The sequence below is a fragment of the Oncorhynchus clarkii genome, chromosome 1 (genome assembly GCF_045791955.1).
Source record: "Oncorhynchus clarkii lewisi isolate Uvic-CL-2024 chromosome 1, UVic_Ocla_1.0, whole genome shotgun sequence".
Classification (NCBI taxonomy): Eukaryota; Metazoa; Chordata; class Actinopteri; order Salmoniformes; family Salmonidae; genus Oncorhynchus; species Oncorhynchus clarkii.
The window spans coordinates 57,220,542-57,232,913 of NC_092147.1; the positions used below are offsets into that span (position 1 = coordinate 57,220,542).

A 12,372-nucleotide genomic window follows, 5' to 3' on the forward strand; every position below is an offset into this window, starting at 1 on the left:
TTTTGCTGTGTCAGTGGATGACAGTGTCCCTTCTGTCCCCCTTTTAGGTCGGAGGTGGGCATCCTGACCTCCACGGCGTTGCTTAACAGGATCATCCGCCAGGTGACCTCGGAGGCCTTGCTGCAGGACATGGTCTACTTCCTCCTAGGGGAGGAGAAAGGACCAGAGACCCTAGCCAGCATTGCCCAAAACCCCCTCCGACACAGACTCATAGAGCACTGTGACCACCTGTCAGATGAGGTGACCACCCATATTCATGCATAATACACTGTTATCTACACCTTGATACACACACTCTGCCTCTGGTGGTTGGGTTTGACATGGGGACAAATATACTGTATTTTTCCAAGGTGATGCTACGGAAGTAGAGAAGACTGTTTGATCTCCTATTCAAATCAATGCCCCAACGTGTTATATTTTAGTGCGAAAGCTGCTCCTTCATGGAACTCTCTGTCAGCGAAGTCTTTTGTCCGGGCACCCGCCAGCCTGGGCCTGCTCTCTCACCACATTGGCTGAGAAACATCAGGCTGGTGGTTTTGGCAGGAAAACTCAGTTTAACCTGGGTAAAAACAGTTGTAAACCTAGTAGCCTTATCATAGTGATATTTCCTATGCTCTGCATTCTCTGCCTTCCTTTTAGACAGAATAAATAAAACCAGGTTGGGTGAATAATTTGGAAAATGTAATCCAAGCCTACTAATACATCAATGAATGAATGTAAAACATGCACATATTCAATTTAGGAAACAGAGAAACTGAAAGAAAATATACTGCTCAAAAAAATAAAGGGAACACTAAAATAACACATCCTAGATCTGAATGAATGAAATATTATATATTATAATAAGATAATATTATCTTATTAAATACTTTTTTTCTTTACATAGTTGAATGTGCTGACAACAAAATCACATATTATCAATGGAAATCAAATTTATCAACCCATGGAGATCTGGATTTGGAGTCATACTCAAAATTAAAGTGGAAAACCACACTACAGGCTGATCCAACTTTGATGTAATGTCCTTAAAACAAGTCAAAATGAGGCTCAGTAGTGTGTGTGGCCTCCACGTGCTTGTGTGACCTCCCTACAACACCTGGGCATGCTCCTGATGAGGTGGCGGATGGTCTCCTGAGGGATCTCCTCCCAGACCTGGACTAAAGCATCCGCCAACGCCTGGACAGTCTGTGGTGCAACGTGGCGTTGGTGGATGGAGCGAGACATGCTGTCCCAGATGTGCTCAATTGGATTCAGGTCTGGGGAACGGGCGGGCCAGTCCATAGCATCAATGCCTTCCTCTTGCAGGAACTGCTGACACTCCAGCCACATGATGTGTAGCATTGTCTTGCATTAGGAGGAACCCAGGGCCAACTGCACCAGCATGTGGTCTCATAAGGTGTCTGAGGATCTCATCTCGGTACCTAATGGCAGTCAGGCTACCTCTGGCGAGCACATGGAGGGGCTGTGCGGCCCCCCAAAGAAATGCCACCCCACACCATGACTGACCCACCGCCAAACCGGTCATGCTGGAGGATGTTGCAGGCAGCAGAACGTTCTCCACGGTGTCTCCAGACTCTGCCACGTCTGTCACATGTGCTCAGTGTGAACCTGCTTTCATCTGTGAAGAGCACAGGGCGCCAGTGGCGAATTTGCTAATCTTGGTGTTCTCTGGCAAATGCCAAACGTCCTGCACGGTGTTGGGCTGTAAGCACAACCCCCACCTGTGGACGTCGGGCCCTCATACCACCCTCATGGAGTCTGTATCTGACTGTCTGAGCAGACATGCACATTTGTGGCCTGCTGGAGGTCATTTTGCAGGGCTCTGGCAGTGCTCCTCCTGCTCCTCCTTGCACAAAGGCGGAGGTAGCGGTCCTGCTGCTGGGTTGTTGCCCTCCTACGGCCTCCTCCACGTCTCCCGATGTACTGGCCTGTCTCCTGGTAGCGCCTCCATGCTCTGGACACTACGCCGACCGCCAGCATTCAAAAGTGACCAAAACATCAGCCAGGAAGCATAGGAACTGAAAGTGGTCTGTGGTCACCACCTGCAAAACCACTCCTTTATTGGGGGTGTCTTGCTAATAACCTGTTGTCTATTCCATTTGCACAACAGCATGTGAAATTTATTGTCAATCAGTGTTGCTTCCTAAGTGGACAGTTTGATTTCACAGAAGTGTGATTGACTTGGAGTTACATTGTGTTGTTTAAGTGTTCCCTTTATTTTTTTGAGCAGTGTATATTTCAACCTTGTAAAAATTGTTTTTCTTTCAATTTGCACAGGTAGGAAGGTGTCCAGGCTGATAGACCATTAGGCTAGGTGTGAATGTTCTGAAGCTTAATTCTAATCCATCACGAATACAACAGAAACCCATCGAGCCCTTATGAGCCGTCAGCGGGACAAAAGTATTGCTATGAGATAGTCTATGAGATGGTTCGCTAATAATGGCAGCACCATTTTATCAAATGTCCATGTTGATATTTTACAGTTTTCATGGGCATACAAATCCATAACGTTATATGCGATTGCAAAATTGAATGCTTTAACCAAAAGTCACTTGCCTTGCATGGTTCTCAATATGCATAGGCTAATATGGCTTCTTGTTGACTGCACATTGGGTATCCAGCTGTTTAGTCAGGCATAGGGTAGTTTTCAATCATCAGCTGATCCAATAAATATTTTTTTGAATGACAGTCAAGTACTAGCTTGATATTCTGGTTGAAACAGGAATTGTGGGTGATTTATTTTTTTCAGGAAAGAATTGGAAAATATTTTCCACTTGCTGGAGCTGGACCATGTTTTAGACTCACAATTAGTGCCAGCATGCTGCTGTGGACAGTGCCAATGATAATCACAAAAGCCAGCTAGCTGTCTACACAGTAAAAATAATATATAGGATTGTGAGTTTGGTGAATTTTCACTCAACTTTGAATTTTAGATTGAGTAAACATACAATTCAACTTGAGATTTTATTCTACCTTATTTGCATATTTCCCAGTGTGCCTTGCCTTGAATGAATTGTAGTTACCACCCATGACTGTTTTTGTTAGCGACAGATACATGTTTGTTCTATTCAATGGCTTTCAGGCCTGTAGCCTTCACTAAATGTGTCTAATAATTTGTAAAGAATCAAGTGCTTTTCATTATACATGCATAAAATAGAAAAACAAAAATTAAGAAATACACTGAGTATACAGAACATTAGGAAGACCTGCTCTTTCTCTCTTTCTTTTTTACATCTACTTCTATCAGTGTAGATGAAGGGGAGGAGACGGGTTAAAGAAAATTGAGACATGGATTGAATATGTATGCAATTTAGACGGTGAATGGGCAAGACAAAATATTGAACTGCCTTTGAATTGGGTATTGTTGCAGGTGCCAGGCGCACCAGTTTGTGTGTCAAGAACAGCAACGCTGCTGGGTTTTTAATGCTCAACAGTTTCCCATGTGTAACAAGAATGGTCCATCACCCAAAGGACATGCAGCCAACTTTACACAACTGTAGGAAGCATTGAAGATCCTACATCTGTACTGCACTCAATGCCAAAGCACTAACCCCAGTCTAAACGCATGTGTCACACGAATGGGCATTACAGGATGTCCAAATTGTCATGAATAAGTTAAGTGCGCTGTCCCTGTATTTTGATGTGTTACCATGACAACTGGCCTTAGACATTGTATCATCATCAGGATAACATGGCCTAAATGCTTTGCCATTATATTTCTCTTCTCATAAAGACCTTATTGGATTATTGCCTTACCAATCCACATAGCTGCGGGAGGTAGGAGTGCTGGGGGTGCTCCAGCACCCAATATAGCCATCTGCATGGTCCGATGCCATTTACGGCTTTATAGGTGAGGCAGAGAATTTTATAGTCAATTCTTTGAGAAATAGGTAGCCAATGGAGAACAGCAAGGATGGGGTTGATGTGGGCAGACTTTTTTTTTTTTGTGTGTCAGAATCCTTGCATCACTGAGTTTGGATGAGCTGTAGTTTATGAATTGAATTTGCAGGCAGGCCCCAAAGTACTCTTCCCATAATCAATTCTGGAGAAAATGAGCTTTTCTGCTTCAGATGTGGTGAGAGAGAGTCTTAGGCGGGAGATGTTCTTCAGATGAAAGAATTACGTTTTACAAATGTGACTAATGTGGTCATTGAAGGAGAGGGCAGGGTCGAATTTCAAACCCAAATTAATGATGACTGACGAGAAGGGGATGATGTGGCCATTTATGACAGGGCAGATGCTGCAGGAGTTGATCTGCTAGGGGGTGCCTATCAGCATTGCTTCTGTCTTGCTGCTGTTGAGTTGTAGGAAGCTGTTCCGCCTCCAAGATTTTACCTCTTCCAGTCAGTTGGACAATGTTAACAGAGCAGATGTTGTGTCAGGCTTTGTTTTAATGGACACCTTTGTGTCACCTGCGTAGCAGTGGAATTGGACACTTGTCTTAAGATCTGGCCAACTGGGAACATGTAGGAAGAGGATAGGTCCTAACACTGACCCTTGTGGGTCACTGCAAGGGTCTTGCCTCTCCGAGGGTAATGTACTGCTTGCGGTTAGAGAGGTAGGAAAGTGATCCAGTTTAGGGTGGTCTCACAGATGCCAGTGTGCTCTCTGAGGTGCGATCTACTGTATCAAAAGCCGCACTGAGGTACAGAAGAATCAAGATGGTGGGGGATCCTGTATCTGCAGCCATAAGGATGTCATTGACAACCTTCACCAGGGCTGTCTCAGTTGGATGGATAGCACTGAGGTGTGACTGAAGCTGAGATGCCAATATCTTCTCCAGGACTTTACATAAAAATGGGAGGTTGGAAATGGGCCTGTAGTTTGAGAGGTCTTGGTCAAGGGATGATTTCTTGAGGGGTGATGCGATTTTGAACAGCATGCCCAGTGCGGAATGACTTGTTGAACAGGTTGGTTACAAACTGGATGAGAGCAGCTGATCATGTTTTGAACAGTGATGTTGAAATAGGGTCGAGGGTGCCACTGGTAGTTTAGGTGATTTTGAACACAACAGCAGGTGAGACTAGAGCAAAGTCACTTAGATATGGGTGGTGGGCGTGGAGCCAGTGTGGGGTTGAGGTTGGAGGATACAATGTTCTGTCGGATGGTGTTGATTTTAGCCTTTAACTCAGCAAATCCGTAACATTGTGGCTGTAGGGTGGAGGAGGCGAATGATGGTGGGGAAAATAAATTCCTGAGATTTCCTCTGTTAGGGCTGTGGAAGTCATGAAAGTTTGTCAGCTGGTGGTTGTCAAGCAAATAACTTCTGGTCTCAAGGTAATTGACCGGATTAACATAAACACATTTAGCGGCTCCTGGGTTCCACGTATAGCCTACAAGCCACTGATGCAACCCTTTTAGAACATTTGAAAAAGTCTAATAAATCCATGTAATATAGCCTACACCACAATACATACATACATTATTTATTTTAGGCAGGTCTAAAGAAACATGATATGAAGGAAATGTAGTCTATTTCAGAACAGAATAGCATACTCGGAGTTGTCCGTATGTTAGGCCCTGATCTGGCTATGCAGTATGGCTGTGGGTTACACTAGTTCATTTAGCAGAAAAGATTTGCTTAGAATTCCATGGTGTTGTTTTATATTATTATATTACGAAGAATACAATTGATATATATATAAAAAATATTATCCTAAGGATTTGAGGGTGTGCGCACATGCGGCTACTCTGTGTTGAGCAGTTAACAAAGAAACTGGTACTCCTATATGCTTAATTTAGAGTTATATACAGTGCCTTGCGAAAGTATTCGGCCCCCTTGAACTTTGCGACCTTTTGCCACATTTCAGGCTTCAAACATAAAGATATAAAACTGTATTTTTTTGTGAAGAATCAACAACAAGTGGGACACAATCATGAAGTGGAACGACATTTATTGGATATTTCAAACTTTTTTAACAAATCAAAAACTGAAAAATTGGGCGTGCAAAATTATTCAGCCCCTTTACTTTCAGTGCAGCAAACTCTCTCCAGATGTTCAGTGAGGATCTCTGAATGATCCAATGTTGACCTAAATGACTAATGATGATAAATACAATCCACCTGTGTGTAATCAAGTCTCCGTATAAATGCATCTGCACTGTGATAGTCTCAGAGGTCCGTTAAAAGCGCAGAGAGCATCATGAAGAACAAGGAACACACCAGGCAGGTCCGAGATACTGTTGTGAAGAAGTTTAAAGCCGGATTTGGATACAAAAAGATTTCCCAAGCTTTAAACATCCCAAGGAGCACTGTGCAAGCGATAATATTGAAATGGAAGGAGTATCAGACCACTGCAAATCTACCAAGACCTGGCCGTTCCTCTAAACTTTCAGCTCATACAAGGAGAAGACTGATCAGAGATGCAGCCAAGAGGCCCATGATCACTCTGGATGAACTGCAGAGATCTACAGCTGAGGTGCGAGACTCTGTCCATAGGACAACAATCAGTTGTATATTGCACAAATCTGGCCTTTATGGAAGAGTGGCAAGAAGAAAGCCATTTCTTAAAGATATCCATAAAAAGTGTTGTTTAAAGTTTGCCACAAGCCACCTGGGAGACACACCAAACATGTGGAAGAAGGTGTTCTGGTCAGATGAAACCAAAATTGAACTTTTTGGCAACAATGCAAAACGTTTTGTTTGGCGTAAAAGCAACCCAGCTGAACACACCATCCCCACTGTCAAACATGGTGGTGGCAGCATCATGGTTTGGGCCTGCTTTTCTTCAGCAGGGACAGGGAAGATGGTTAAAATTGATGGGAAGATGGATGGAGCCAAATACAGGACCATTCTGGAAGAAAACCTGATGGAGTCTGCAAAAGACCTGAGACTGGGACGGAGATTTGTCTTCCAACAAGACAATGATCCAAAACATAAAGAAAAATCTACAATGGAATGGTTCAAAAATAAACATATCCAGGTGTTAGAATGGCCAAGTCAAAGTCCAGACCTGAATCCAATCGAGAATCTGTGGAAAGAACTGAAAACTGCTGTTCACAATTGCTCTCCATCCAACCTCACTGAGTTGTTTGTTTTGCAAGGAGGAATGGGAAAAAATTTCAGTCTCTCGATGTGCAAAACTGATAGAGACATACCCCAAGCGACTTACAGCTGTAATCGCAGCAAAAGGTGGCGCTACAAAGTATTAACTTAAGGGGGCTGAATAATTTTGCACGCCCAATTTTTCAGTTTTTGATTTGTTAAAAAAGTTTGAAATATCCAATAAATGTCGTTCCACTTCATGATTGTGTCCCACTTGTTGTTGATTCTTCACAAAAAAATAGAGTTTTATATCTTTATGTTTGAAGCCTGAAATGTGGCAAAAGGTCGCAAAGTTCAAGGGGGCCGAATACTTTCGCAAGGCACTGTATGTAACTTTAGTTGTGATACAAACGTTGGACTATATGTTTTGATTTTGAATACATTCTAACACTGCATGATGCAACTCTAATGATGATTTGGAAAAATGTGCATGAAAGGCATGGGCTCTGCTTTGTTTCTTGCACACTTCATCAGTCTCATTCACAATTTGAGAAGCACTTGATAATGCCTTGAATTTCCCGGCTGCATCCCCATTGTGTGGCCTTAGGCTGAATATAATAATTATAATTTCCTTCTCCAGGCTGTGTGCCGAAGCACCTCACTCACATGGCTCTCCTTTACGTGATCAGGTCTTTTCACAGGCTACAAGTGAAGACACACAACTTCGCGTCCTTATCCAATTATTAGGCGCATATTGGAAGAACTGTCCACATTTACTTTTCGTCAGCCAACAAGATGAGTAGGCCTAACGAACAGCAAAAGCACTAGTCTGTCAACTGTCGACTATCCCCCATAGTACTAAAGTTGACCTATTCTGTGCAAGAAATCCAATATTCCAAATATTCCAGGTGTGTGATGCGATAGATCCAAAATTTTAAGCAATGAGCCTGATGCAACGGATGAGAAAGTGTAGCTTAAAATGTTGAACTATTAGGTCATTTCTTCACATTATAAGTGCAGCAATGCGCACACGGCAGTAGGATATAAGTGAAAATCTTCCATTAGCTCGAAAACACCATTCTCAAAAGTGACCACAAGTGAGATTATGCATATACTGCTTCTATTATAAAGGTGCATTTTTATGGTGAAAATGATCTTCCCCAAAAATGAAACTCGTGCTGCGCTGCGTATGTCTGACAGGCTCTACACCCATTGTAAAGTGAATTAATGGGCTTCATTTTAACCTGTCTAGGACTCGCCAACAGCCAATGAAATTGCAGGGCGCCAAATTCAATCAACAGAGATCTCATAATTCAATTGTTTCAAACATACAAGTATTAGACACCATTTTAAAGAAACATTCTCCTTAATCCAACCACAGTTTCCGATTTCAAAAAAGCTTTTCGGCGAAAGCAGAACATATCATTGTTAGGTCAGCAACTAGTCACAAAGCATACAGTGATTTTTCCAACAAAAGAGAGGAGTCACAAAAAGCAGAAATAGAGAAAATTCATCACTAACCTTTGATATTCTTCATCAGATGACACTCCCGGGACAACATGTCACACAATACATGTATGTTTTGTTTGATCAAGTTCATATTTATTTCCAAAAACCTCAGTTTACATTTGGCTTTGCCTCCAAAACATGCAGAGAGCCACACATATTTACAGAAATACTCATAATAAACATTGATAAAAGATACAAGTGTTATTCACAGATTTAAAGATATACTTCTTCTTAATGCAACCGCTGTGTCAGATTTAAAAAAAAAACTGAGTACAGCGATCAGAGACCAAAACAACCCAAAAAGATATCCACCATTTTGGAGTCAACATAAGTCAGAAATAGCATTATAAATATTCACTTATCTTTGATGATCTTCATCAGAATGCACTCCCATTAATCCCAGTTCCACAATAAATGTTTGATTTGTTCCATAAAGTCCATAATTTATGTCCAAATAACTCCTTTTTGGTTTGCATGTTCAGTACACAATCTAAACTCACGACTCGCGGCCAGGTCCAGGCAAAAGTTCAGACGAAAAGTTACATTACAGTCTGTAGAAACATGTCAAACGATGTATAGAATCAATCTTTAGGATCTTTTTATCATAAATCTTCAATTATGTTCCAACCGGAGAATTCCTTTGTCTTCAGAAAAGCAATGGAACGCGAGCTACCTCTCATGTGAATGCGCGTGACCAGCTCGTGGCAATCTGCCAGACCACTGACTCAAAGAGCCCTTATGAGCCCCTCCTTTAGAGTAGAAGCCTCAAACAAGTTTCTAAAGACTGTTGACATCTAGTGGAAGTCGTAGGAAGTGCAAAATGACCCCATAGACACTGTGTATTCGATAGGCCAAGAGTTAAAAAAAAAAAAAACTACAAACCTCAGATTTGCCACTTCCTGGTTGGATTTTTCTCAGGTTTTCGTTTGCCATATGATTTCTGTTTATACTCACAGACGTCATTCAAACAGTTTTAGAAGCTTCAGTGTTTTCTATCCAAATCTACTAATAATATGCATATATTAGCAACTGGGACTGAGGAGCAGGCAGTTTACTCTGGGCACGCTTTTTATCCAAACGTGAAAATGCTTCCCCCTAGCCATAAGAAGTTAAGAAGTAATTTGGCCACTTTAGTTGTGATACAAACCGTATCAAAATATATAGGCCTATGAGCTAGGCTAAATGAGGTGTGCGACTATGATTTGAAAAAGTTCCTTGCCTTTGCTGGGCATCATTCACAAGTGATAATACAATGCAGTCGGAAAGTATTCAAACCGCTTCACTTTTTCCACGTTACAGGCTTATATTGAAATGGATTAAATAAATACAAATCCTCATCGATCTCCGCATGTGTGGTTCCCACCGTGAAGCAGGGAGCAGGAGATGTGGGGGTGATTTTATTTAGAATTCAAGGCACACTTAACCAGCATGGCTACCACAGCATTCTGCAGAGATACTCCATCCCATCTGGTTTGGGTTTAGTGGGACTGTCATTTGTTTTTCAACAGGACAATGACCCAAAACACACCTCCAGGCTGTGTAAGGGCTATTTGAACAAGGAGAGTGATGGAAAGCATTCCAGGTGAAGCTGGTTGAGAGAATGCCAAGAGTGTGCAAAGCTGTCAAAGCAAAGGCTGGCTACTTTGAAGAATCTCAAAAATAAAATCTATTTTTGATTTGTTTAACACTTTTGGTTACTACATGATTCCATATGTGTGTTATTTCATAGTTTTGATGTCTTCACTATTATTCTACAATGTAGAAAATAGTAAAAAAAAAAAAAAAAAAAAACTTGAATGAGTAGGTGTTCTAAATCTTTTGACTAGTACTGTATGTAAATGTTATCATTAAGTTTTAAAAAATATATATGTGTGTGTGTGTGTGTAGTTGCAAAAATATCTACTTTTTTACGGTATTGTGTGTAGATTGATGAAGGGGGCAAAACAATTGAGTACGTTTTGGAAAAAGGCTGTAACATAACAAAATGGGGGAAAAGTCAAGCGGTCTGTATACTTTCCGAATGCACTGTACATTTTATTTTACATTTGAATCATTTGGTAGACGCTCTTATCCAATTACATTTGACTTCAGTAATGTTCATAGCTGACTCAACCTATTTATACATTTTTGTAATACAGTAGTAGCCTACATGGTTGTTGTAACTAATACGGGCTGATACTGATCACAAAGGATGGCTGGCCCAGCGGCCGCTTGAGAACTCTCAGGTAGAGCACGTCTTGCCTGGGTTTGTTTACAAATAAGTAAAATTGTCACCCTGACACAAATGACATAACTGAGTCTTGCTTTAAACCGTTAAAATGACACCCAGAAGTGACCGCGTGTCCTGCGTTAAATTTGTCTCACAAACTCACTGTTGAAACTCAGTTCCTTCCTTTGTGCTCATAGCTTCCAAATATGTTTCCCACAGATCAGCATCATGACCCTGCGTCTGTTTGAGCAGCTGATCCAGAAGCCCAACCAGCACATCCTCCACAGTCTGATGCTACGCAGCCTGGAGGAGAGGAACTACCTGGAGAACAAGCCCCAGGAGGAGAGGGAGCCCGTGGAGAACGGCCAGCCCCACGACTTCATGTAAGGGATCCCTCTGCCGAGTCTGTCCTCTGGCTGCAAGGGCTCTGGGGTTCTAACTATATAACTGCATTTAGAATTGTAGTGGAAATAAAAATGAATAAAAAATGTATTCCCTCATTAGGTGCCACAATACATAATACTTCACAGATGGTGTGTCTAACTTGGAACCATGAATTAAATGGCAATGCACTACAACAACCACAAAAAGTAACTTGAGCATAGCAATCATGGAATTCCGAATATGAAATGGTTCCTCAGTATGGTGGGGCCTAGTCCTTCGTGACAGATTAAGAATTAACTGGCTTGGCCAGCGCGCATGATGTGAGATTTTGTTCTGGGGGCTGAGATTAGTAGGGGCAACTAATGCAAATTCCATGGAATATCACTCCTTAATGAATTCTGCCTATTCCTTTTTCAATCTGTTCACATTAAGACAAACATACAACCCTAATAAAACAGATTTCATATCTGTGTGAACTACTCTCTTTAAATTAGAAAATGCAATACCCACGCCTAGTATCCAAACATTAGGTTGAAATCCAACAAAATGAAAGCATACAAGCATATTGTCAGAGACTCCTCCTTTTGATGTAAAATCACTAAGCTTATTGTAACCAATTACCTTAGTGATGTAAAATGTAATGGAATGCATTTTACATTGAATCTGCCAATGGATGTTTTGTTATGTCTTTCAGAGACCTTGAAGAGGACCCTCTGTTTGTCGACGACTTCTCTCCAGAGAACAGGTTGTCCAGCCCTGATTGGTTGAGCAACTCCCCAACACACAGTCCTTACCACGCTAAGCCTGATGGAAAGACAGAGGTCCACAAGATTGTAAACAGGTACACAGTATTTCCTAGGAAACATGTGCCTTATCTTGTTACATATTTAAAACTTTTTGGAAGTAAGATACCTGCATCATGTAACCCTATAATGTTTTTATTATGTTTGCTTCAGTTTCCTGTGTTTGGTGCCTGATGAAGCCAAATCCTCATCTCATGTGGAGGGAACGGGTTATGACACCTACCTAAGAGACGCACACAGACAGGTGAGTTCTCCAGGTCTCATGTTCTCTAGCTTCTAATTCACTGAATTCATTAGAGATCTGGGTTATGTTCATTAGGGTACACCGTTGGAAACCGTTTTGCACGTGTTTCTTATTGTTCTTATATCAGTTCAAATAGTATCTCCCTGTGTCACTCGGTTTTGAACTGTTTGCTTCTGATTCGAGCCTACTGAACACGACCATGGATCTCTGATTTGTTACTAACACTGAATGGATGGCAT

The 12,372-nt window shown here is 41.6% G+C and overlaps 1 protein-coding gene across 1 annotated transcript in view; it reads left to right on the forward strand.

Annotated features, from left to right (window-relative positions):
* LOC139409118 (FHF complex subunit HOOK interacting protein 2) overlaps nt 1-12,372 on the forward strand; it is a 32,042-nt gene that overhangs the window by 8,359 nt on the left and 11,311 nt on the right. Inside the window, exons 11-14 of the mRNA XM_071153852.1 lie at nt 48-240; nt 10,922-11,085; nt 11,781-11,927; nt 12,043-12,133. Of these exons, the coding sequence (XP_071009953.1) occupies nt 48-240; nt 10,922-11,085; nt 11,781-11,927; nt 12,043-12,133 (595 nt within the window). The remainder of the gene's footprint in view (nt 1-47; nt 241-10,921; nt 11,086-11,780; nt 11,928-12,042; nt 12,134-12,372) is intronic.